This window comes from Taeniopygia guttata, chromosome 9 (genome assembly GCF_048771995.1).
Source record: "Taeniopygia guttata chromosome 9, bTaeGut7.mat, whole genome shotgun sequence".
NCBI classification, from domain to species: Eukaryota; Metazoa; Chordata; class Aves; order Passeriformes; family Estrildidae; genus Taeniopygia; species Taeniopygia guttata.
In genome coordinates, this window is record NC_133034.1 from 19,317,588 (window position 1) to 19,344,904 (window position 27,317).

A 27,317-nucleotide genomic window follows, 5' to 3' on the forward strand; every position below is an offset into this window, starting at 1 on the left:
CACAAAAAAATGAAAAGCAGCCCATATTGATGTCCTTTTCTGAACTGCAGGTGTCAGAAATGCACATTTATGTTTGTAAATATTGCTTTATCTATGCATAGGAGAGAAAAAAAAGTCCATTCTTGACAAGAGAGATATATTTATACAGACTGAGAAAAAAATCTCCAAAACAACTCAATTTCCTGCCAAGCCTGTTCTATCGACAAGCTTTGGAAAAGGTGAATTTGATTTAGTTCCATCCAAACTAAATTACTTGCAGTGCAACTGAGAAATTTGCAAGGTAAATGTAATTTATACCAAGGCAGCAAATTTTCCGTTCATCATCACAGAAATTTCAGAGACCTTTATCTTCAAACAGGAGCTGAACATCTGATCTTTGCAAAGTGAGTCTGACATGACTGAATAACATCAGTTGCCTACACAGTCATTTTTACATGTTAGTCTCTAAAAGAAGCTTCATTTTTACAATTTGTCTAAATTACATGCAAATCACTGATTTTAAGTCAAGAGTTACACTGACATTCTGACCATGAATGCTAACAGATTCAGAAAAGTGCAGTGAATTTCCAAATATTTTCACACCATATCAACTAGAAAGGTGCACAATACTTCTTTATGTTGGACCATTATTAAAATATAGGCTTTGGTGGCAATATTTTCTCTATAAAACACACTTAACAGAGAAGATAGAATTCTCAGCAGTAGTTTCTTTAAAAGATTCATGTCTATTCTTTATTTTTCAGTTGATATTCAGACACAGATAGAGAAATGGGATGATGTCAGTTTTCATGGAGACAGGAGTAGCAAGGTCCACCCTTCTGCAGAGCGAACATCATCATCATCCAGAGCTCCATCAAAAGAGATTTTATGGTACAACTTTTTGCTTTCCTTAAAAAAATATTTCCAGCCCAGCTTTCTTAATTCACAGAAATACTTGCTTGATACCAAATCATCATTTTAAACCTGCTACAGGGACATTAAATGTGTTCAAGCACATATTTTTGACAAAGTATCATAAGCAAGTGCACTATAAAATGCCATTTTGCCAGCAATTTTTAATGTTGTAGAAAGTAGCAGGCACAATTACTTAATAAAGGGTGGTGAGAATCCTACAGAGACATGCAGTGCAATCCTTTATTGTGGTGGTTGATTTTTAGACACTGACTGAGGCACAGACTTGTGTCTTTGTCTAGCCTCAATTTCCCTCTCTATGAAATAGAAGAGTGAGAACATAAAGAAGGGTCCAGGCAATTTTGATTACTGCAAGTTAAACAATTCAGTTGAAAGAAATGACCTGATTAATCACTGTGTGCTTGTGAACCTGAAAGACATAGGGCAGCATGTCCCAGTGCTGAGTGTGTAAATGCATTATTTCTAGGTCCACAGAAAACAGATCACAGTCTGAGCTGACTAATGTCAAGAGTGCCTTGGACTCTGATTCAGCATCAGAATTAGAACTTGCACCTGCAATACAGGTAAGAGGATTTGGTAGGTTCATTAAGCATAAAAAGGCAAGGAGTGACTTCCCACTGGCTAATCACTGACATCCTGGGAGAACCGTTCAAGGGATATTTTCAGGATCATCAGAGAAAATATCTTCACACACCTCTGAAATGAACAGGTTATGAAATTGAATATGTCAGCACCTGAAACATTCAGAGTTTAATACTGCAGTGAACTGTGGCCTTCCTGTACAGAGGGAAAAACTTCAAACTACAATTTACAGCACCATCTTTTTTTCCCTCTCCCCAGCTCTGAATTTCAGACTTGTAGTGGTTCCCTACCCCTGTTAAATTCTATCCTTTAGGTCTCTCGGTCAGGCAGGAGCCCCAGAAGTGGGAAATTGCTGAGGAAAGCAGGAAGCAATGGTTACAGCAATGCTCATTAGCAGTTTATCTCCACAGGTGGGGGAGCAGTGTGGTCACAGGACTTTTTCCTGCTGGAAAAGGAACTCTAATACGGAGGGCTCTGGGCTAAAGGTTTGTAGATTTGCCCAATTCCACTGTTGTATTGTGTCTTGGACAGGTCTTGTTGGAAATGATTACTGAGGGTTGCATGTATGTATGCACACACAGGTACAGGTATATACAAACACATTTATATATGTATTCTGATAGATCAGGTTGATCACACACCTTCTTTGCTACTTCTTACTTTTTAACTGGAAGACTTCAGCCATTGCCACTGGAAGGGGGAAGAGAGAGTTTTCTGATGGATTAGCTTTTAGTTAAAAATAATTTTCTCGCCTTCCATAGCTATTTTTAGTCTTGGACTTCAAAAACCTTCTGTCAGATAGAAAATATGGAAATTAATGAAAAATAATTGCCTCATTTGAAAATGGAAAAATGAAAAAATTAGATACTACTTGCCAAATGTATATCCTGAGATAATATACCTTTTTTTTTTTTTTCTTTCCCCAGAAACTAGAAACAGAACCCATATATCAGATCCATTTTGGGGTTTTTCTTAGGCAAAAACGTGTTCTTTACTTCACTGCCATCTCTACATTACAAGCAGGGTTTTTTTCCCTCTGAAACGCCTCACGCTAGTTGTGATGCATGATATCTTCCCTTTCTCTGCAATAGATTTGTACATCTTAGTAATTGAAAATTCTATTACACAATGCCATCCACTTGAAATGGATGATGTGTTCTCATGTGCTTTGAGCTCATATTGAAGCACCTCTGACCCTCTTTTAGGAAGCTGCTCCTCAGCCCAGCAAATCTAAATTCCAGGACATTTGTGCTCAACCAAGACGTGTGTAAGCCAAGTAGACAGTCACAGGATTTAAATGCTGTGGCTTTCTGTAAAAGCAATTGCAAGTGCAGGGTATTTCTACTTGGTCTATATGGTCTATTTCCTTTTTCTCTTCCACTAGAATAACTGCAGAAGCAAAAATTCATATTTTTCACTCAGTTTAAATTCAGTCAGTTGAGGCTCCATAATGCTTTTTAAAATGACTATTACTTCAAAATAAAAAAATAATGAAGTTGAATAAGCCAGCTTGAAAAAAGAGCAGAGACTAGATTTCTTATCTGTTGTCTTGGTACATTTCATGTTTTGTTGTGGTTTGTCGTAACCTGCTTGTTTCAAACCTGTGTCCGTTTGAGCAACAAAGTGTTAAACTGGTAATTATTAATGCACAGAAATGACCTGAAGTGAGATTGTAGTCTCATGTAGGCAGGTTATTCAGATATGTGGTTTTGTTCACTGCCTCCTTCATCCTGCTCGTACTTGGGCTGTCAGAGTTGTCAGCTCCCAACACTCAGGCTCATCTCTCTTGACCGAGTTCTTAATCTGCTCGCAAAAGAAATCACATTAGGGCCTTTATCAAAGCATATGTCTTCCATACCTTGTCCTCTATAGGTCTTGTCTATCTCATTTAAAGGTAGCCTTTGCAAGTGCAACACATTCTGCCATACCCTAAAGATTTCATCTTGTCAAACTTGCTGTAGTTTTCCATCAGCAGTTTCCCAATCACCTCATCACTCATCTTTGACATGTTAGATTTAGCTCCTCAGAGTGAAATGCCAAGTAACTAGGTCATATTTTCATTAAAATTATGCAATCTTCTTAACAAAACCCTTTATTTACCAGCACTTTTGCCAATACAAATTCCAAAAGACAAGCTTTGAGCTACAAGGGAGAAATGTGAAGGCTGTAATGGGCAGTCACTGGTGGCTGTCACTGGATGTGGCTGTCTTGCTTCTCAGCATTTACTCACATAATATTTTACATATTATTAGCTCTTAAACTGCATTGGTCCAAAGTATCCTTGTTCTTTCTTTTATCTGCCATTCTGAAAAGTTCCTTGTTATGCTTTTACTGGTACTGAGATGTCCTACAGTGTCCGGGGGAAGGGGGGGATTTTGAAGGGTTATTTTAATCTTAAAATTATAAACTATAGAGGAAGAGAATATGTTCCATTTTCTCTGCATAAAGTCTGCTCATGTTTTAACTTTTTAAATAAATATTTTCCTGAGCATTTTAAATATTTCATTGCTTACACAGTATACAAAACCCCTGACATGCTAAAAATCTGTACCTAATTCTAATATGTCAGTGCTCTTAGACAAAGGTATAGTGCAAATCTTGTAAAACTTAAAAATCTCCAGTTTGAGGCAAGAGTATTTAGAATGTGAAATTAATTCCCCACTTCTCCCAAATAATTACAGAAAGACTAATGGCCCTAGCTTCCATTGGATGTGCCACTTACTCTAAGGAAATGAAGAGCTACAAGGGGCAGATTTAGTTCTTTATTTGAAGACTTGATCAAAAGTTAGGACTGTAATTTAAAGTTGAAGTCCAACAGCACATAAGGAGAGTGCAAGTGCAGGAAAGTGTGTGCAAATGCATTGGAAAGGAAGGGTTTGTCCCTGAACACAGAAGCCATGATCAGCTCCAGCACCTGCACTGTAGAGAGGGGAGAATATCCAACCTGACGGGCAGTGTCCAGCCCTGGGCACAGCCTGGCCCTGGGCAGCTGCAGAGCCTCACCCCATCCCCTGCTGCAGCTGTGCAGCTCTCCAGGGCTGCCCCTCCACTCCCATCCCCTCTCCCTGGACCAGCAAAAAGCAGCAAATTTGGGTTTTCTTAAGAGGCTCTTCATTTCTGGGTGTCACAACCCACAGGACAGCTCTGCATTGCCCCGTGTGCAAATGCAGCTGATGTGGCTTTTGCAATGTTCATTTAAAGGAGGGGGAAGTCTGTTTCTGTGGGGATGATGTGGGGACAAAGTGTCACTGGCAGAGGAGGGGACCTCTGTGCTTCTTGTCCTCTGCCCCCTCACCTCTGTGCTGCCCCTGGGAGCTCCCTCTGCCCTTCTGCAGTACAGCTCAGGCTGAACATCCTCATTTACACACTGTCCTTGACCTAAGGAATGGCAGCCACTGGAAACAAATGGGTAAAAAGCAGAAGTAATCAAGCTGTTTGCAGGAGCCAAGTCATAAATAATGAAAAGGCCAGGAACATAATTAGAGCCTATCAATAGAGTCCTGTGTCAAGAAAAACAAATTTAATTCTTTGATCGGATTACAGGTCGAGTTGATAAATGTTGATGTCTGATATTCTACAAGAGTTCTGAATTAGTATGTCATATTCTGATTGTAAAACTGGCACAACACAATGTGAATAAAGCAGTTGTTAAACAGATTAAAACTGGCCAACCTGAGGTCTCAGGAGCAATAGTTATTTACTAGGAATTGTAATGACATAGGGATTATTCCGGGATTCCAAAGACAAACAATGTTCTTCATTGTTTGAAGAATGAAATAAACATGCAAGCAGATCCCTCAGAGAATTTCCATATGATGCAACAGTGGAATAAAAAAAAAAAAATCGAAACAAGAAAAGAAGAGATATGTAAAAAGAAGCTGGTGAGCAAGGCAACTGTATAAAGACATATTGCAATACAATCCCTTAGAAAATCACACATTTCAGAGCAAGAACAGGGGCTCTGCTCACACCACTGTGCTTTGTGGCAGTTTGAAACAACAGGAGTGTTCCCTGTGCAGCACTGGGGGAAGAGGAGTCTGTAGAAACAAACACAATTAGTGGGAGACAGGAGATCACCTGGCCTCTGCATAGAGAAGCAGCAAGACAGGTGCTGGAATAAAGGGTTCATTTTGATTGTCTGTATGACTATAGAATATTAAGGGGGAGAGTAAAAGTGACACAAAAAGGTTAAAATCTGAATGTTTCATATTGAGAATATTCAATATTTTGATGCTTTTATATTATTAAGTGTCTTTATATCACTAAAACCTGATTAAAACCATCAGTATCTTTCTACAGAGAAAATAAGGAGTATTAAAAAGTTTGAAAAAAAAAAGTAATAGAGGGAAACTGAAATTAAAATTAATAAGAGAAAAAAGGAGGGCAGTTAAAAAAATTGAAAACAAAGTGATGACATTAAGGTCTCTTGATAACTTTAAATTAACTCAAGCAGCTTCCTCTAAGACATTTATTCCAGACAACCTCAGTTTATTCTCTGAAGAACATAATTTTGGTTCCATGGGTGTTGAGTGACAAATGCCATCATGTGATACACAGACAAATGAATTACCTGAACCAGTTATTTCTTCTGCCCAAAATTCTATTAATCAGTAAAAGAACTATTTTATGTATAGGACCGGGTTTTGGTTTGTTTTCAATGAACACCTGAAATCTCTTCCTGGCCTCACCAAATGAAAATAGTATTCTCCAAACATGGGCTAGAGGTAGAAGATGTGAAAGCAATAGATCCTCAGTGTGGACATTCCCTCACATTCTGAGTTTCCTGTCAGAGCCAAGGAGAACAGGAGAACACCCGCAGTGCCCACCACCACCACGAGTTTCCCACAGCAACTGTGCTGTATCTTTGTTTTCTTACCTCATGTGCTCCATCCACTCAATGTGCATTTCACTAACCAAGAGACCAAAGCCTCAGGAACAAAACAGAAAACCTGGGGCTCATTTGACAAATGAATGTCATCTTTCTAGGAAAAAAGCCATGTGTGTACAACCACAGAGAAATGTGTTTGACCATACATTACATGTGACATATATAAGTGTCAGATGTTCCATCCCAGCAGAGCCCATTCCAACAGAGACAGACCAATGAGCCTGATCTGATCAAAGTTAGTCTTTTAGCAGTGTGGTTCACATAAATTTAATATTACAAGTACAGTCATCAGAAATACAATCAGGGAAATTAATGCACTTGGAAGCACGGGCACACAAGTGGCTAATGAGTTTAACCTCTTGACAAACACTGGGGAAGGGATTAGCAGTCAGAGCCTTGTTTAGCAAGATTAGGCCACTTTGTGCTTTTTCTGTCATGCTTAAATATTGTTTGGTTTTGTACAGTGCATTTTGTAAAAAAAAACAACCCATTGTTTTTAGAAAAAGAACAGGGAAAAAGTTATTATGTGCTTCCCATGGGATTGACCAATAGTATGGTACATAAAAGAGATGCTGATTGTGAAAATTATTTGCCCTTCCAGTGGTATCCAGGGCAAACCTGGCTCTCCAATGTGATCCCAAAAGAAAACCTGAAAGAAAAACACAAAATATGTGGGAAATAAAATATTTTCTTCCAGGCTCATAGTCAGTGGAAAGCACTGCCACAGTGATAATGCAGGAGGAACAAGGAAGGTAAAAGTCTCATACAATATAGTCAGCTCTCTCCTTTTGTAGTCCAACCCTTGCATTGCCTTTTCTCTTATGTCTCTTTATCTTTCACACATCTTGAGTGAAAAGAAAAGTCTGGAAAAGATAAATTACTCTGCTTCCCATGAGAAGTGGTCTCTGCTACAGCATAAGAGAATTCAGAGGAATTCATGCAGGGAAACAAGTAGTTTTCCCCAAGAAAAAGGCCATTTGGAGCTCTAGGCAATTAAGGAAATAACTCAGAAGTGTGACAGAGGGTCTATCATCCCTTTCTGATTTATTCTTTTGTTTTTTAGGCACGATCAAGTAAGGAGCAGCGGTGGGGAACACCTCTTCTCTCCAGAAATCACTCCTTGGAGGAGGAATTTGAAAGAGCTAAGGCAGCTGTTGAGGTATTATTTAATTTTCTTTTTAGTTTTCATTTTCAGCTGATGTTCTACGGATTTCTTTTTTATCTGCAGCACAAGCGGAGGAGAGAGTTGGAATTGGATTATTTAAAATGGAGAAAATGTGCGATTTGTGGAGAGATTGATTTAAAATAGCAGCTTGTCTCTTTAAAAAAAAGGAAATTCAAAACACTTATCTATAAAAAAACATTAGAGAGAACCAAGTTTTTAAGCTGGATTTTTATTGCTAAAGCAAATGGGTAAATGCCCCCAAAATCTAGCTAATTCCAAACCACGAGTAAAAGAGGGAAACATTTCTCCCAGCAATTGTGTGCCATCAGTTCTTTACAGCCAGACACAAACCAAGCCTCCCCTGTGAAACCAGAGCTCAGAATCACTGCTGAACAGCACAATTACCTGCTGCAAAGCAGAGCTGTACAGAGGCACCAGCCGTGCACCATTTGCACACTTTTACAACCAGTGGCAGAATGCTAAGCACAGGAGTATTCTTGTTTCCTGGTAAATCTATCTGCTTTGAAAAGACAGAAGTATTTGGGTAGTTCTCCTACTGCACTTCTGGGGTTTTTTCACTCACTACTACATTTCCAACATCTAAAGCATCTCTTGAGTGTTGTCCTACACCACTAGTTCAAATTGACCCTGTCTAGACACAAAGTTTTAGCAGAACTCCACAAAAATATTATATGTAAGCATTGGAGTATCATTATTTTCATTATCTTCTTAGGGGTTCCATGGGCAACCCTTCAAAATCCCATCACCACAAAGAGCCAAGACAGCTCCATGCCAGCAAGGACAGAATTTCAGGCTAAATTATGTAACAGCCACTGAAATGAGTTCTTAGAGTGCAGAGGGTGAAGCTGTGAAACTAGTTCCTCAAAACTGGTTATTTTTAGCATTTTTAGCACTGCAGGCTCATTAGTCTCCAAACCATCTAGAACACTTTAGGGATGTTTGAGTTTAGATTTAAATTGTAGTCATGTATTTCAATACTCTTCTAACTCAAGTTATGTACCATTCTAATGCCAGTGTTGACAGCTGAACTACTCTAGATCAATATTGGCTGATGAGAAACAAAACTATGCCTAAGTCTGATACTGGCTTCTAGCTAGAAAGAGAATTTCTTGTTGAAGTAACTAATCTGATTTGTATGGGTTTTTTCCATTATATGCTATGGTAAGATGAAGGATTTCTACCATGGTTTCTTGGGATTTTATTGCACACACAAAAAAATCCAGTCTCAGCATACAAGGCTAAAATAGACAAAATCAGTAAATTAGCTTTTTCATAAACCAAGCACCAAAGGCATTTTTTCTTTCCAGATCAAATAAACTCTTTCACAAACAACTTCTGCTGGAGCAGAGGAGATGTTTCTAGTGTCACACATCACACACAGTCGCTCCTGGCAGCAAAGGAGGGAACTTGCTTTCAAATTGCCACTGCTTGAAACGCTTTAGATGTTCCCACTTGCAGGGCAGGCTGATCCTCAGGGTGGGAAGTGCTGTGACCTGGGCAGGCAGCACTGGGAATCTCATGTTGAACATCCCAGTGCTGGTGGTTAAGCAAATGATGTCAGTACTGCAGCTGCCAGGAACTTGTGTGATGGGGAGTTTCCAGACACTCAGCAGAAAGAAGAATGAGTTGAGTCCAACAACAGATTACAAGACATTGAATTACTGTGCAAAGTAAGGAGGAGAATATATTGTAAAAAAAAAAAAAAAAACCAAAACCCTACAGACTAAAAGGTCATTCTGAGACAGAGACAGTTTGTTGAAATACTTGAAAATACTCTCCAAAATGGCTATTAAAAAGAATAAATGTTTCCCCAGCTGTAGCTGGCAGCTTTAAGTTATTCTTTCTGCTTAAAATAGAAACTTGGGCCAGGTAGTTAAAATGTAAAGGAAAGGATCCTTCAAGACCTTACAGAGCAGTTATTTCCATTTGCATATGAAAAGAGTTGAATTTTCATCCTAGCTAAAATGAAGTAGTAAGAAAGCTGGAGTGATTGAAATAAATTGGAGCCCATCTCAGAAAGATTAGTGCTTTTTTAAGCAGAGAATAGATACAGGTCAAAAATTCATCTTTTGGGCTTTGGATGTTTCTGTAATATTCTTTGATTTTGGGAAAGCTCCAAGTAGAAAGATTAGCCAGAAAACTGATCAAGAAAAGGAAGTAAGTCTCAGGTTCTTGGTGGCCTAGTTCGAAAGGAATTAATTAACAATTCAGTAAATGAAGACACCAAACTTTATCCCCCACCCAGTACTCACATCAGTGCTTTGGGAATGGTTTTAAGATGTCAGACTTTGAGATTAATGAAGATTTGTGAGGTAATTCTTTCTTAAGAAGGTTTAAAGATGTCTATGCCATTGGGGAATCTTTTAAGTATAAAGTGGTGAATAAAATAGCTTTTTTACTAGAGAGGGTCCAGATTCCTTTGCAGTGTTCAGGTGCTTGCAGACCTTGCTACCTTTTCTGTTAATCTGGTAATTGGATTTGATTTTTGCCTCATGATTTTTTGTCTCAATATTTTCCAAGTGGTATAAGAACTATGTTTTAACACAAGCTTTCTGATAATTAGCTCCGTTTCACCAAAAGTTTGTACTTTTGAATTTTTTAAAAATGACAGGATGGGGATTGAGATCCATCCTGTACTTATATTCCATTAAAACATTTGTTTTACCAACCACCATCCTATTGGTGATGAGTTAAAATAAATAAAAATAAAAGCAAGAACGTGCAAAAACTTCTAACTGAGAAGTCTCAGAGATAGAAAAAAGGGCTGTGTTGTTATTTTCTTATTCCACATTTCTCTGATTAAACTGCAGATGCCACACTGTTTTGTGAGCTTATGCATAAGAAATTTTGAGCTGTCCTTCCCAGCATAATTTTATTTACAACACAATGTCACATGAACCATCTGCTGTATAATGTACTGCTTTGAAGCATCAGAGCACATTACAGCTAAATTATGTGACAATAGGAGGAAAAAGATGGGATTAATTTGTTCTAGCCTAGGAAAATGTATTCCAGGACCATCAGCTTTGTAGTTCCCATGAGTATTGCTTGGATCCTTTCTGCACCTACAATATTCCTGTCTCACAATTTAGACATTTCTTTGAATGAGCCTAAAACTGGCCAAACCATATGTTAACTTAGGAACCAGGAACTTGAGTCATTCAGATGCATTTCATTTGATACTCTTTCCAAACACAGTGGGAATCTTTGCTTTGATAAACATTTTTCATCACTAAACTTCAGTAAAATGTTCAGATTTTGTTTCAAGAAGATATCAGCCAAGGAAACCTTACCTAAGTTAAGTACATAAGTTTAATTTACTGTGTTTTTCACATCAAAGAGTATGGTAATGCAGTAATTCAGAGAACAATGACAGAACTTTTCTTATGAATTGGTCAATGAGGAATGTTTCAAATTAATTTTTGGTAATACAGGATAGGCAAAATTCTAGAAGTTATGACAATAGGTAAATTTATAAATACTTCCCCTGCCCCCTTTCATTGGATCATAGGAAATAAAGAGCCTGGGAATATTTTGCCTCCCATTTGTTTAACTGGTTGAGCACATCTTTAAATACTAAGAATAAAAATAGCCTCTTTGACAAAATGCAGAATTTTCTGCTTGGAAGAAGTCAGATGGTTCCTGGTTGTCATTCCTCTTAACTGCTACAGATGATCTGAGAATGTGTTAAATGTGTTCAGCTGGGCTGAAAACTTTTGGTTTATCAAAGTACTTCACCAGCCTTAATGTGACAAAAACACTGAAATGAGGTTAATAGGCACTGCTGGTGTAGCAAATAGAGCTAAAATTAGACCTAGGAGCCTTGATCCAAAGCCAGGTTTTCAGAAAGGCTCAATATTAATTTAACCCTCCTGCCACTGAATTCAATGAAAAAATTGCTACTAATGGTAGCTGAAGTAGACTTAGGCCTTCAGCAAAGACTGTAATATTTACAATATTTAAATGCATCTAATATTTATAATTCTATTCCTCAAGGACACTGAATTGCTCTGCTGTTGACATTGGTACCACCATTGGGTCAGAGCCTGGTCCAGGAGCTCAGGGCAGCTTTGTTGTCAGAAACTCCTCGTGCTGAGCATCATCAGAATTCTGCAGCCTGGCCCAAACCTTCCCTTACCCTGCAAAATGACTCTGGGCCCTGTGTCCAACTAGTGCAGGATGAGCTGAGAGACATTACAGCAAAGCTGCTCTCATTGCATTGTCCTCCCTCCTTTGACTCTGTAAATGGACATGGAGGGTGGCTGCTTGAGTGCACAGTAATTCACTGGCTTTTTATGTGGAGTGTAAACACAGTGAACTTCTGTGAGAATTATAAATATATAATTAAGCAGCAGAATTTGAATTTAAGACCGAAATCCACTTGCTTACTATCTGCAGAAATATTATTTGATTTTTCCATACCATTGATTCATAAGGAATTTTTGTGGGAAAAATGCAAGCAAAAATTTTAATATAAATATCATACATATTATTTCTATAAATTAAGTATTTCTATAAATTAATCTGGTTAAATAGGGCCATTACTAATTAGTTTTCAGTAGTTTTATTAATTTTAATCTGAAGGAAAGGGAAATTTCCACATTTTAACCTCATGCTGAATCTCCAAATTACTGCTAGTTAAAACATGACCACATAATTTTTATTTCAGTGCTGGGCAGATTTGTGCTGAATGAGAAGCAGTTGATGGAGGCATCTGTTGAACAGGATTTTTTTGGGATTCAATTGCCTCTGGTTATGGCTGCTAAGAGTTAAAGAGGGAGTGATCTGACTCATTGTCCCAGCCTTTTCAGACCCGAAATAAGCATTTCAGTACAAACTCACAACTCTTTATATGAAAGTATTTTCTTCAAGTCTGGAATGAGAGCAAATTCAGAAGTGGTGTAACAGAGAGGTCAGGGGCAGTTCATTGCTACTACCTGGAGTGAAATCTCCTCTCCAAGAGTGAATGATTCCCAATTTATTTCCTTTTCCATGGAGTAACATAGCAGATACCTTCACAGATCCAGTAACTGCATGATTCAGACAATCCTGAAGACTGAGTTCATACAATGCTGAATTTCTTCCTGAATGGAGGGCAGTGTGCTTTCCTTTCCCCACCACCTAAGCAGGGTTGCAGCAAGCCATGCAATCACAGTCTAAGCTCTATTTTTCCAATCATGCTGTGGAGCTGCACCAAAGTTGTCAGCCTTATAATAAAGACTCACACAAAACTATCTGGACCAGTTCATAAAACCTTCAATTAATTTTGATTAATTAAATTAATTAATCAAATCACTCTCAAATGGTTCTGTCTTAATCTCAGTAGATTTATTTGTGCTGTTTTGTGTGATGTGAATAAGCTGAGAAACTGTGCCCCAGTGCTGTGTGCTCACTGAAACACTGGCTATGTCCTTGTAGGAACTGGAGAATTTTGGAAAGACTCGTAGTGCATTGCAAATACTCTGCTACAGATCTCCTTTGCAGAGTCCCATGACTAGTGTGTGGAGGCTGAAAAAGTAGCACCTTAATTTGGCTTCTCTCCTTCTATATTTCTATTTCTATTTCTTGGCATCATTTTCTAGTAGCCACAGTTGTTCCCTCCTTCTGGTCGTTGCTAATCTCATTCGTCATCCTAAATCTCATCTGTTTTTCATAATTTCTCTTTCCCTTGTATGTGCATTTTCCCCTCATCTTTGAGCTGAATAGTAATCTTACTGTATGATTCTATAATCTCTTGCAGATTCCTCTACTAGCAGAGCATACAATGCAGTATTAAGATTTCTCCACTATATCAAAAAGCCCAATTTGTATTACATTCCTTGCACAAACACCCTCTGTCTAAGCTTGGCATTTCTCTTTCTCATAGCTGAAAATTATGCTGAATATACCAAAGTTAGCAATGCTTGCTCTCTTTCAAACTGCTTTATCTATTGTTATTCTTTTGCATATGCACTTACTTGATTTTTCTTTTTTATTCCTTTCTTTTCTTTGTCCAGGGACTTGCAGCATTGATTGCTTTCAAATTTTATGTAACTATTTGCTGTTAGCATCAATAAGATGCAGTGTAAGCTGCTGCAAATCCTGCTTCAAACAGGACATACACTGACTCTGAGATAAAGACTTTTCTGCTGACAAATTGCATTCCAATATAAGAGATGAGATTTAATTATATGGAATTTTTAACAGAAGCTGTAGCATTTCCATCTGTGTGATTATTGGTAGAACTAATACTGCTCAGCAAAATTGACACTCAGACCACTGGTAGAAAGAAATTCAAAAATTAAAAGAAAAAAAAACCAAAAGCATTTATTTTAAAGTTTTGTTGTTCATTTTCTCTTTTCCTCCTTTTCTTCTAGTCTGACACAGAGTTTTGGGATAAAATGCAAGCAGAATGGGAAGAAATGGCTCGCAGAAACTGGATTTCAGAGAACCAGGAAACACCAGGGCAAGTCACCATCTCAACCATCGAGAAGGTGACTCCAGGTTTTTAATTGCAGTACATCCCTCCCTGTGCAGCTTTGAGATGAGCCTCAGCTCTTCCAGGGAACCCAAGGAAACTCTTTGGACATAGAATTTTAATTTTACCCCAAAGAGCTCATCCTCTTTAATTGCCTGTGGGTGGGGCAGGTTTAGACGACCTTGCCACAGGGAGAATAGGTTTAGGCTTGCACACAGCCTAAATTCAGCTCAAAGGATCACAGAGCAACTGCTGGATTTATGAGAACTTTTGAAGACAAGCACATAAGGCAAAGCACCAAACAAAAATACCTGGGCTGGCACATTCAAACACTGTTGATGGTAGAAATTATGGTGATTCCATCTCTTTTCTTCATTCCTTCCACTCCGTATTTAATTTGATTTCTATTATGTAGCTGATATTACCACACACTCTTTACACTGCAGTGACAAGAGAAAAAGGCAAAACTTACAGGAATACTAAAATAAACTTAGGTGCTTGCAGCACTGCTCTGCACCTGGAAGTTTAATTGAGGATTTCAGGATTTGAAGTGAGCAGCTGTGGGGTTATGAGCACTGCAGGGATTCAGGTGCTTGGGGTGTTCTTTGCCCCCACATTGATGTCCTGGGCTCGGAGCTGCGGCTCTGCTCTCACCCGGCACTGGGAGCTGCTGACATTTCCTTTGATGGAGAGCCCAGCACAGGTACCATAACTCCAGAGCTAAAGTAAAAATACAGAGAGCAGGAACATAAATGCCCGGCGATGTGACTTTTTACAATTTTGTCATTGAAATTCCACGGGGGGAGCTCGTGCCATTTCCACAGTGCAAAGGCTGTTTACAGCCATTTGGAAAACACTGAGTCACTGCATTTTTAGACTTGTCATTCCCTGCAACTCGTCATTCATCACGGCTCCATTATCTCCCTGCTCCAGGGTTATTATTTCCACACTGACAATCCCTTCAAAGACTGGCCTGGTGCTTTTGAGGAGGGACTGAAAAAGATGAAAGAAGGTGACCTGCCTGTTACAATCCTGTACCTGGAGGCTGCAATTCTCCAAGAGCCCAACGATGCTGAGGTATTCACTGCTGTGCCTTTTCTGGCAAAGGAAAAGGGAACTCCCTGCAGCATGGAATGAGGGAATGATTTCTGGGCTCAAACCTCTGCCAGGCATGACTGACTGAAACATTGGATTCTAAGGGTTATGAATTAGTGGGTGCCTTTAAACAGATAACAATGAGTTCTTCACAGGGTGAGAATATAGTTCTGAAATATTGTTGTTTGAAGTATTTCAAACCTTCCCTTCACATCCTGGTATTTTCAAACTGTCTTGTAAACACTGCTATCAAAAAGATGAATATTTTTGATTTAACAAGACTGTTGAAAAAAATTTTAAAGTTATATAAATTTCTTCCATGTGTCTGTTTTTAACTATTTTATATTTAAAGTCTGGTTTTTGTGAAATATTAAAAATATTTATGCTGTATCTAGGACTCTTTGAATCTCCTCCTACATTAAATTAAATTACTTCAAAAAATTGGAGAATCCCAAGCTCCCTAGAAACCCCTAATATATAATATACATATAATATATATATGTAACAACCCCCTATATATAATATACAACTAAATAATTGTTCTTCTCTATTTTCCATAAAATTGTAGCAAAATTTTAAATGTACAATAACTCAAATTTAAGAAATCAGCTTGTGATTGTACACTGACAGAATACCCATGAATTCATTGACTACAAATATTTATTAGGCCCAAAGATATTCAGAACTGCATTGATTGAGGCTGTTGGTGTGCACACTGTAGAAAAATCTGTGGTTAGTGCTGGACACACCTGCTGCTTTTCCTCACCCCTGTGTTTAACAGTGATATTGTCTTAACTCTGTTTGCAGTTGAATATATGTAACAAACTAAATGATTATTATTTTTGCAGGCCTGGCAGTTCCTGGGTATAACACAGGCAGAAAATGAAAATGAGCAAGCAGCCATCGTGGCCCTCCAAAGGTAGAGGGAGACCAGTCCTAAATCTGGGCTCTGATGAGTGTTGGGTAATGGAGACCTGGGGATATTTAATGCCATTCCTACCTTGGGATGAGAAGCATTATTTAGCAGGGTAGACCCTTGACACAGATATAGAAACTCCTAGTGGCTTCAGAGGGATGACTAGTGATTATTATTTCTGTTTTATTAAGTAAGTGAAATAGTTCTTGGAGTAATTTACGTACATGCACAAAAGAAAAGTTACATTGCCTAATAAAAATTAGGCATGATGCAAATGAAGTGCCTTTTTTACATTCCAGCCACTTGGAATATTTTCTGTAGTCTGTCCTTTAATGAAGAGGTTTTCTTAATTGGAGTGAGCTCCTTTCAGCTGCTGAATGCTGAACTGCCAACAATTTTAGGTTGATGGAAATGTGAAGATCACTGAATTCTTGTACATAAAATGTGAGCTCCAAAATATGATCATAATTATTATCATCTTTCTGTAATGTTTTTTTATGTTTCTATTTGAAGCAATATTCAACTGCATCAGCACTGATAACCATGAAGTTATTTCACCTAAGGATACTCAGACTTGTTTATATGTCCCTTATTAGCTTACCTGGATAGAAATCCAAGGGATTTTCTGATTTAGGAGCTTGCTCATCCCCAGTTTTCAAAACAGCCACAGTGATGATTTTGATTTTCTTCACATGGATTACTTTGGAACAATTCAAGCATTGTGCTTGGCTGCAGAAATATCTCAATATATTTTTTATTTTCTTCCTAGGTGCTTGGAACTGCAGCCAAACAACCTGAAAGCTCTGATGGCCCTGGCTGTGAGTTACACCAACACTGGCCATCAACAAGAAGCCTATCAATCCCTGAGAAACTGGATAAAGCAAAATCCAAAATACAAGTACATTGTGAGAAGCAAAAAAGGGTCCCCAGCACTTACCAGGAGGATGTCTAAGACAGCGGATGAAAGGTAAATGCACTGGAAATCCTCACAGTGGAAATACTAATGATAGCCCTGAACTGGTGGTGCCTGCTGTGTCCCTGTGCTCTCTAGAAGTCCAGCCTGTTCTCTGTGATGGAAGAACATGTCTCTAATAGCCGAAGAGGGAAGCCAGCAGAGAACATTTGATTTAATGACTGAAGGCTTTATGTTTTATACCATCCCTGGAAGTTAAAAAAAAACCAACCAAACAAACAAACAAACAAAAAAAAACCCCACCAAAAAACCCCAAAACAGCTTAAAAGGATGTATCTCCTCAACTCCCATCAATTTCCTCCATCCCTGTCTCCTGCCCTTCTATTCCCACATGCTGCCCCCTCATCCTTCAGCTGCTTCCACATCCACACTAAGCCTTTATCCAGCTCCATATGTGTGTGTTTCCTACTGTTCACTGTTCCTGCTGTTTTGTCATGTCCCAGCCCAGCAGAATCCAGGAATGAGCCATTGTGCAGTGCAACCAACATGAGCTCTCTGTGAATACTGGGAGGTGGCACCTCCTTGTTTAAAAGCTGTCGTGGTTCTAACCAAGAGACAACACAGCCATTTAATTTCTCTTGGCCATCTTAAATAACAAAAAAATCATGATTTGGCAGCCCTTCATCATGATTTCATGAGAAAAATAAACAAGTATCTCTGAACTGTGAGATGCAGAATAAAGTCATTAAAGGCATAAACATGATTTAGAGAACCAAACAACTCAGACTAGCTCACTGCTTGTCATTTTGAAGACAGGCCTTATGTTTTACCCTCATCACTTACAAGTCCTGGGTTGACAAGATAATTTCATATGAGCAAAAATAAAATATGCAGGTTCTGCTTAATTGCTAAGGGTGTTATTCTACTTTGGCTTCATCCTGCTGACATCTGGTGCTGTCAGTGCAAAGATTTTAAGAAGTTACAGTGGGCACAGAAATCTTATGTTTTGGGAACTTTCTTCAAGGGTCTTGGCTGGTCCCTCATCTATTCCTCTTAAAAATACTACGACTTTTGCAAGTAAAGAGCTGTTTTATGTCTGAGAAACTCATCTAATTTGAATAGTTTTAATAAACCTTCATGTCATTCCACTTAGGTTCACGGCTGTACTTTGACCTCATTTCATAGATGAATTTTTTTTTAATTTCAGACTTGAGTTTACAACAGCACCCTAAAGTAAACCTTTGCTACAATGAAGAAGCTCATTCACAAATTTTAGAAATATAGCACTTCTGATAAATCCACTACAAAGTTTTTAATTTCAGGCTATGAAATCAACATTGAAATATTTGTAAATAACTGTATGATGTATCTTTAAGTTATTTTTCTCCCTTGTCTAGCTCATTACTTGAAGAAGTAAAGGATTTGTACCTGGAGGCTGCTCACCAGAATGGTGATATGATAGACCCTGACCTGCAGACAGGACTTGGGGTTCTTTTTCACCTGAATGGAGAATTTAACAGAGCAATAGATGCATTTAGTGCTGCTTTAACTGTTCGACCAGAGGTACATTTTAAACTTTTCCATTTTTTTTAATTTAGCTTTACAGAGAATTTCCTTTTTCCTGTCTGGATCAGGCTATTATTAATGACATGCCACTTCTGCCATCAAAATTTTAAGACCCAAAATAGAAACGTTAGTTACAAGATGTAATTAACATCGTAATTCTTCTGTTCAGAAGCAGATTTATGAATGTCCAGTTCCTACCTGTGTGCTGATTAATGGTATTAAGTACATAAAGTTGCCTTTGATCATGAGGCAGAACCTCACATTCCTTGTCAATTGAGATACAATACTAATATTTTATGCAGTCCTCTTTCCTTTGCAAGCAAAAATTATGTCTGGTTTTTGGCACCTACAGTAGAAAAGTAATTTTCTCACCAGGACTACACGTTATGGAACCGCCTCGGGGCGACCTTGGCCAACGGGGACCGCAGTGAAGAAGCTGTGGAGGCCTACACACGAGCTCTGGAAATTCAACCTGGCTTCATCAGGTCCAGATACAACTTGGGGATAAGCTGCATCAACCTAGGGGCATACAGGTGAGTGTGAAAGATGTGTAAACAAAAAGTCAGGCGTCACAACTGGCAAGTGAAGATTGGTTTTCAAGCTGGAGTATCTAAGGAAAAAAGTTATCAGATTATAGTGACAAATCTCAGTCAAATGTTGTCATCACTTTTTACAAAGAACTAAAAAGCAGTTTTGTAGCTCTAAGTGCAAGTACTCATAATCAGTGGGGTTGTTCTTGCACTTAAAATAATCCTGCTCTTAAGAGTCTCTGTAAAAGAAAATGTAAGATCCTGTCTTTTGAAGGGAAACTTGAGTTAAACTGCTTCAAGTAGTTCATGGTATCAAAACTATTCTTCAGGAATGAAGGTGATATTCCAGGGTCCCAGCTGCCAGGTTGAGACAGGGAAGATGAAGGGGAGTTTTGCTGCAGTGAAGACAGACCCCCCAAATGTTTGGGTAGACTGAGTTTTGTGTTACCCCCAAGCCACGCCCTCCTGCTTGATGAAAATCAAGGAAAGACAACACATTTTATTATTTAGCATTGTAAAATAATGTATTTAAGCCTGCCATGTAACCTTAGAAAGTTTGCCTGTAGTTGTTAAGCAAATTATATTGCTTGTTTCTTTTTTCTTCTTCCCTACAGAGAGGCTGTCAGCAACTTCCTCACTGCTCTCAGTTTGCAAAGAAAAAGCAGGAATCAACAGCACGTTCCCCACCCTGCTCTATCAGGCAATATTTGGGCAGCACTTCGGATTGCTCTGTCTATGATGGACCAGCCAGAACTATTTCAAGCTGCCAATGTGGGTGATCTAGACATTCTCTTAAGAGCTTTTAATCTAGAGCCGTAATAAAAAGGATTCAAGAATTGATTAAATTGTATTAGGAAATAGAGAAATTTTTTATTACTCATCCCCAAATGTCCACATTTTCCAAAAGATCATGACTGTAAATCAGTAGGGGAATTCCTTCAGATATTATTCATAAAGGGAAAGTTCAAAAGCACAAAAGTAGTGTAAATAAATTCAAACTCAAAGGGTTGAAATGAGCTGTGGCTAATTGGACAAAGCCCTGTACTACATGAAATAGCAATTTCTGAAGAATCTTCATCCCATGCAAGCTAGATCTCTCTATATACATACAGCTGTAAAAACAAAAGTATCTTAAGAAGAAACCTAGATAATGGTTATTGCACCTTAGAATGGCAAGCAGTGCATCCAAGGAACCTGCTTAGGAGCTCATTGCACTATGCTGACACCACTTTGCCCCACAGTGGGGATTCCCTATCCTTTGGTTTCTTTGATGAAAAATCTTCCCAAGGTCCATTTTTAACACAGTTCTGAAAATAGATGCATGTAAAAGGGATGTGTTTTGTTTTGAATGTATTTATTAGCTGGCAATCAATTTCTTGCTTCCAAAGATACCTGGATTACTTTGGACTCAGTTCTGCAGGCTCATAAGCCATGTGCAATGTCAAGGGGAACATAGTCCATGGAGGGCTATGGGATGAGGCCAGGTACATTTGGGGAAGCCAGGTGTTGCCAGCAGAAGAGGCAATTTGCACTGGAATTTTACTATTCAAAGCAGCTGTCCTTGATCTGGGACAGTCTGAAGGAGCTCATGGCAGGGTCTGCACCTTTCTGTGTACTTAAGCACTTTAATCTTCCTTTTTGTAAAATAGTGCTATGCTTTTATTTTAGTCACCAACAATGGAATGTACAGGATGGCCTTGTTGGCAGAGAGGACCAAATATAATTTCCTGAAATGTAATGAGAAGGCTTTTAATATTCTCTTGTTTAAAAATGCAAATACAGTATAAGCTGCATTAACAACTAGAAAGATTATTATATGCATCCATCAGGTACTACACATATACATGCATGTGCATGCACATACATGTTGTATGCAAATGATGTCATTTCAGAACATAAAAAGCTGCAGGTCTTCATTGCAAATGAAGAAAAATATTCATAGGAGGTACTGCCTGCAGACAATGCTCAAGGGAAAACTTTCCCTGAAGAAATTGGTCTATACAATGCTTGTAGGATTGAGACCAAGGCTTGATCCTGCTGTTGTGGCAAACAGCAGCAAAAGTCTCCACGAGCTCCATGATAGCAGAGAAAATCCTTAGATAACACCAGTATGAGTAGCTGCTTACAAATGTGTGTATAAACACACTGTCTTCATTTTCCCTGGCTGGATGAATGAGGAGCAGGGTTGGGGCAGTACCAATCCCTGATGGATGGATTGATTCAGCTACAATCAAACACATTTAGCTCAGGGTGAATGTGTCAATCAAAGAAGGAAGAGAAATTTTTAGGAGGTGATTTTCAGTTGCCGATATTCTAAATATTTTTCCTGAATAGCAAAAGATAAAAAGTGTTATTAGATGTGTTGATCTGTGATCAGGAATTCAATTTGCAGAGTAGCTGCTGGAATGTGTTAAAGTGGGACAAATAGCACATTTCCTATAAACAACACTAGAAGAAAAATCCAGCTCAGAGGGATAAAAAAAGAAATCCAACTGCACAGATCACAGAGAAAGATGCTCTGTGGGAGTTGGACAGTTTCACCAGTACAAACCTAAAGTTTCTTGCAGCTGTCTGTTATTTTGAGCCACCACTTAAAGGAAAATTCCATATAAGACAGTGTAATCACTGCATCTACTCACCATATATACATTGTTAAATAAAAATAATTGTCATTATAAAAATAAAAGGCTTACCCCTCACTCTCTCCCACTGAGTAGAGATGACAAAACAGCTACCAAAATTTTTAAGAGTGCTGTATTAGTTCCTTGTTTACACATATATTCCTGTTAATCTACCAGGTGTTTGATAACCGATTCCTGCAGCTTTCTGTGGGGATGGGACTGCCTGGGAATGTCACTTTGGCTAAGTGGGCTGTGTATGCATATCTGCTGACAACAGTTTGCTCTTTTGCTTTGCCAGCGATGTGTGATGACAGCTCTTTATTGATAAGGCAGAGCAGAAGGTGCAGTGCAATTGAATCTGGGAAGTGATAGGAGAGAAGGGAGGCAGCTTTGAGAAGAGGCTGTAAAGCAAAGGCATATGTGCTTAGGTTTTGCTTGATGCCCTGCCATCACACAAGTTCTTCTAGGATATCCTTTGTGCTGTGATGTAGGATAATCAGTGCTTACGCAGAGGAATTAGCTGTTCAGGGACTTTATTTTTATATCTTTGAAATTAACAACAACAGCAAACAAGTATTTCTCAGAGTCAGAATAAGGTTATTTGATTCCCATGGCAGTTCACTAAACATCTCCTCCAGCCCGTGGATGAGTAACAGAGAAATCCTTAGGAAAACCTTATGCAAGTCCAAGCCTCTCCAAAAAGAACAGACTAAGTAGGTAGCTATTTGTTCATCCTGGGATGCACTGCTCAAAACTACATTTATCTGCTGACAAATGTCCACGCCCATGGGACTGGCAGGAGCTGTGTGTGTGTAACCTTGAGACCACTGCCCAGGCTGGACTCTGCCCTCCCAGGGCAGGCTCAGCCCCTGGCCCATCTCAGCTCTGCTGTACAGGACCTGGGCTACAAAGCCTGTCCAGAGAGGTGCACAGCCCTGGAGGGGAGCCCTGCTGCTCTCTCCTGCTGTAGTTAGCCCATGGCCAGTCAGCCATGTGCCACTGACTGAGACTAAAGCAGATGACGGGGGACAGTGGCACATCTCACACAGTTCTGGACTGGTTGGGGAGTGGCTGGAGACTGAGCTCACCTCACTCTAACAGGTCAGGCCCAGCAATTCTTGGGACTTCTGGGCACTTCCTTAGGATGCTGGGCTTTATCATCCTCCTTTAGCCCCCTCTGCCAAGCACTGTCAGTGCAGCAGACAGCATTAGCTACAGCTTTGAGCTGACCTCTTGGCATTCCTTAAATATTCAGGACAAGTTTGTATATTTGCCTGAAAAGCAAGAGGAATATGTGAGGAGGCCACAGCATATTAACAACCTGGATAGAAAATTCATCTACTTGTGCTTCTAACCAAGCATGAGGTGGGATAAATAAGGCGGGTGCTGAACAGTAGCAGATTGAGCCTGAGAGTGAGAGACAGCAAATCTGGGTCCTGTTCTCAGCATCCCTGGGAGCTCGACCAAGTCAAAGCCTCCTGCCATCCCTGACTTGCCCAGGTGTGCAAGGAAGGAAGATGACAAACAGCATTCCTGGCACTACCTGGGAGCAGGGGGGAATCACTGCCTCACACTGCAGGGGCCAGGTCACCACTCCCCTGGGCAGGAAGGTAACACAAACACGAGCTTGCTCAGGTCAAGGGAAGCAATTTCACACAGAAACTACTGATTTCAGCAGAGGAGAGACTCAGACATTTCAGGATGCTGTAGGGCATCTATGAGGTGAGGCCCAATTAGAGTGCTGCAATGGTGTATCACCATGTCCCACTCCTGTTTCCCTTTCTTGTTACTCCTCTCTTTTTCCAGAGGTGATTTATCACTGCCAGGCAACTGATTCCAAGTTTTTGAATATTTTTTTCTATTTTATATTTCATGCAATTAAAAAACAAAAAACAAAAAACAAACATGTTTTCCTAACCCCAGCTTGGGACTGTCCTTGTCCTCTGCAAAGCTTTAGGAATAGTTATGACCTAGAAGCCTGATCCATCAAGCTGCTGAACCCTGTGAGCCTGGAGTGTGCACAAGAGTGCTCAGCACTCTGCATGGTCAGTTCACATGCAGGCATTCCAGGAGAGGGCTGGCTCTGGTACCACTGCATGTGCTGAACAGGCACTGGAATCACAGGGGCTGGTGAGGGATTGAGGCTTTGCCATGAGGGCAAAAGGCTCGTTTCTGCCTGACCTCTTTAAACTGGAATGACCACAGCAGCCTTGTGGCCACAGACTGGTTTATGTCAGCTTGAAAAACCAATTTGACTTTTAGGCACACACATAAACATACCTGTATCTAGTGGTGTTTTCTTATGATCTGATAAATCACAGCACTTGTAAAAATATCGAGGGGGAGGTTCAAATGCCACAAAACCTCATGTGACAATATTGCATGCAACTGCATTAACCAGTAACCACTATGCAATATTAACCCCAAGCATGCAGCAATGCTACCTGAGCATGTGTTTAGAGAATGCATGCAGGAGACTCAGTCATAGGGTATTCTTAAAACTATTGATTCAGATCATCTGTGGAACATTTTACTGGTCCCTTGCACCTGCCAGACTCAAATCTGAGTTGTTAATATTATCTGGAACAGGCTAGACCAAACACAGAGCCCTTTTAAAATCCCATCCTTAGAATTCACTTTGTGTTGTGGGTTTCATATTTGCTCCAAGTGTTTAATTAATAACAGACATCTGTATAACAGCTTTTGCAGACATGTTTTAGTTCTGCTTTTTAGTCCTGAGAGCAGGACCCTCTCAAGAATTTAAAAGCTAAATTTCACAGTGAAGCTGGGTTGTTTGGATTTTCACATTTTCATCTTTAGTCTCAACCCCAGAACAGCCAGGTATCCTAGGAATATCCACAGAGCACGGGCCTCCATGGCAGAAATAACAACTGCTGTCCTTACTGGCACAGCCAAAGCCTGAGGCCTAAATCATTGTCTGTTGGAGCCAGTGAGAAATGGAGCAGAGCATAAATTGGTTGTAGATCTCTTTTGCCCAAACACGCATCTGCAAAATGAGACATTAGTTATTTTCGCATGAATTACCTGCACAGTTGAAAAAAAATGTGATTTCTGGTCACCAGTGTTGTCAGCTTAGCAGTCTGTACAGTGAATCTATGTAATAAATGTTAATAATATACCAAGTATTCACAAAAATGGTAAGACAAAATGCACTGCACGTTGTGAAAAAACAATGGTGGATATGCAATACTGTTTTATCTACTATTCAAACCTTACCTAGGCTAGAATCAGATTCCTTCATTATGGTTCTACTGATTTTTGGACTGGTGAAATAAATCAGAGCACAGGAGTGCCATGGATGAAGAGATCACTGACACTTTGAACAAACATAGGAAAAATGAAAAACAGGCATGTCAGAGAATCCATGGGAAGTTTCAGAGCCTCAGCCCACAAAGTAACAGGCATTAGGTAAGATAAAGAGAAGGAATCTAAGTTTTCCTAAAATATGCTGTAACTTTACAAATGCTTGCAATATGTGACAGCCCATTGAGCAAGCTTGCATGGTCAAGACTTGATGTGCTTTGATCTTTTTTCCCCTTCTACATTTACAGAATGCCATTGACATTGGCTGAACCTTTAATTTAAATAGCCTTTTTAATATCAGTAAGCTATTGTAAATTCAGAAAAATAAAAAAATTTATAAATATATTTTATATATCAGAGTATAACATATCTAGAGTAAAATAAAACTATATAGTTTTGAGAGGCATTCTGTGTGGCTTCTTCTATATGCTGTAAACTGTTTGAAAACCTTTGCAATCTTGCATCAGTTCTTTTGGCTTTATTTTTAAGCCAACATAGAGCAAAGAAGTGATTCCAGGGTTGGCAGATACTTTCACCTGGGCCATCTGAAGAGCCCTGCTGCTGCACTCCCTGGCAGTGCTCCCTGAACTCCTGGTGTCCCTGGGGAAGTGCAGGGCAGGGCTGGGCAGCGCTGCCCAGGTGGGAGCTCAGCCCCTCACCTGAATGTTTACATTCCCTTACAAAGGCTCCTACTGACCCAGATTCAGAGTCTGAATGTAAGAACATACGGGGTACAAGGTCAGTTTCTTACTACAGGTAACCCTGCCTCTGTATGCTTAGTGCATTATCAGCTGTGTATAATACTAAACACAGACCTATAGTTTACTGATGCTTTAATTTGCTGTTTCCCTGCACTGCTGTTTAAAATAATCTATTTCCTCAAAAAAGAATGATGTGCATACTGGATGTGTTAAATTTATTAAGGTCATAGATTACTATTTGCAAAGCACCACACTTAATGTAGTATTTTTGTACTGTAATGGAAGCATGCCTTCCTTGGGTTCTTTTCCACATATTAAATTGTATTTATTAATTGTATTTATAACTGTGCAATTTTTAAATATGTTTTAAAAATAAACTTTGTCTGTGGCTTCAAATATTCAAAATCTCTTTTCAATTTGAAAAGGTCTTGACTTCAATTACTTAAACTGAAAGGAGAGATCTAAGTCTCCAACTGAAAGGATTTTTTCAGTGAGGTATTCTATCCTATTGTTTACCAAGTGAACATGCTTCTCTGCTTAAAAATTAAGTCCAGAAGATGCTTTTGTTCTCACTTTTCCTAATTTCATTGTTTAGCAGAGTTATTTTTAGAATTGGTTTTTATATTAACATGCTGATCAATTATACTTATAACTGGAATTTATACCTGCTGGGGCCTGGTATAAATTTCCTCATACAGCTCGTATGAGAAAAATGGAAAAAAAGTAGATAAGATTTTTTCCTGAAGACCGTACAATAATTAAAACAGAAGTAATAATATCACAAACCAACCTTTATGAAAAGCAAACCAACATGCAGTGACTGAAATCACTACTCAAGCAATTTCCCACATACCACCATAGGAGTTGGCTCTCAGCATTTTCCAGTTCTGTCCTTCACGGGATGAGGTGAAAGTGCTGACAAGGATGATGCCATTCCTACTCTCTGCTTTTGCTGTGAGACACCAACATAAGCACAGACACGAGGGATAAAAATTCCTGTGTGCTGCTGTGGACAGAAAAGCTGATGAGCAATGAGGGGCTGTGACAGTGACAGCACCGCGCCATGGGAAAAGCAGGACTCTCTCCATGGACATGGGGACTGCCCCAGAAAGCAAACAGAACACACAGCCATGGTTTGCCTGCAGAAGGAAAGCTCTGTCAGAAAAAACAACTGGCTAAAACCTATGGTTTTGACCAGAACCTTCCACAAGGAACAAAAGGGAACAGACACACAAACCCCACTAACCCTTAGGTTAGGACAAAGTTAACCATGGGCTCTCGACACTGGTGTGTTTTGCTGGGAGATTAAAGCTAGTTTAATTCTTTTTGGCAAATGCACTGACAAAGCAGCAGAAGGAAAATCCTTTGGTTATGTGCTTCACATCAGGAACCCAGCACTGCTGTCCTAAAGCCAAAGTCAGTGAGAGAAAAGCATCAATACCAAATCCATGCATAAAAACTGCTCAAAAATCCCTGGTAAAGACATCTGAAAACATAATCACCCACTCTAAACAGCTGTCAGTCATGCAGTAACTGTTTTCAATAATTTTATAGCATTTGTCTTCCACCACGGCTGCCCTTATTTGGGTTAGGCTTGTAGAACACCTGAGGGACACAAAGATGCAA

General features: G+C 39.3%; 1 protein-coding gene across 21 annotated transcripts in view; it reads left to right on the plus strand.

Moving 5' to 3' along the window:
• PEX5L (peroxisomal biogenesis factor 5 like) overlaps window positions 1–26,096 on the plus strand; it is a 105,074-nt gene extending 78,978 nt beyond the window's left edge. For 14 of the 21 annotated variants that reach the window (XM_072933248.1, XM_072933251.1, XM_041718180.2 and 11 more), the window contains 11 exons: window positions 744–870; window positions 1,379–1,475; window positions 1,905–1,979; window positions 7,446–7,541; window positions 13,925–14,041; window positions 14,959–15,102; window positions 15,969–16,039; window positions 16,806–17,003; window positions 18,347–18,512; window positions 18,891–19,048; window positions 19,660–26,096. In XM_072933248.1, coding sequence (XP_072789349.1) covers window positions 744–870; window positions 1,379–1,475; window positions 1,905–1,979; window positions 7,446–7,541; window positions 13,925–14,041; window positions 14,959–15,102; window positions 15,969–16,039; window positions 16,806–17,003; window positions 18,347–18,512; window positions 18,891–19,048; window positions 19,660–19,864 — 1,454 coding nt within the window. In that variant the 3' untranslated portion in view covers window positions 19,865–26,096. The remainder of the gene's footprint in view (window positions 1–743; window positions 871–1,378; window positions 1,476–1,904; window positions 1,980–7,445; window positions 7,542–13,924; window positions 14,042–14,958; window positions 15,103–15,968; window positions 16,040–16,805; window positions 17,004–18,346; window positions 18,513–18,890; window positions 19,049–19,659) is intronic. The other 7 variants (XM_012575711.5, XM_002193042.7, XM_012575713.5 and 4 more) reach the window with 1 other exon arrangement.
• The last annotated feature ends 1,221 nt before the right edge of the window (window positions 26,097–27,317 follow it).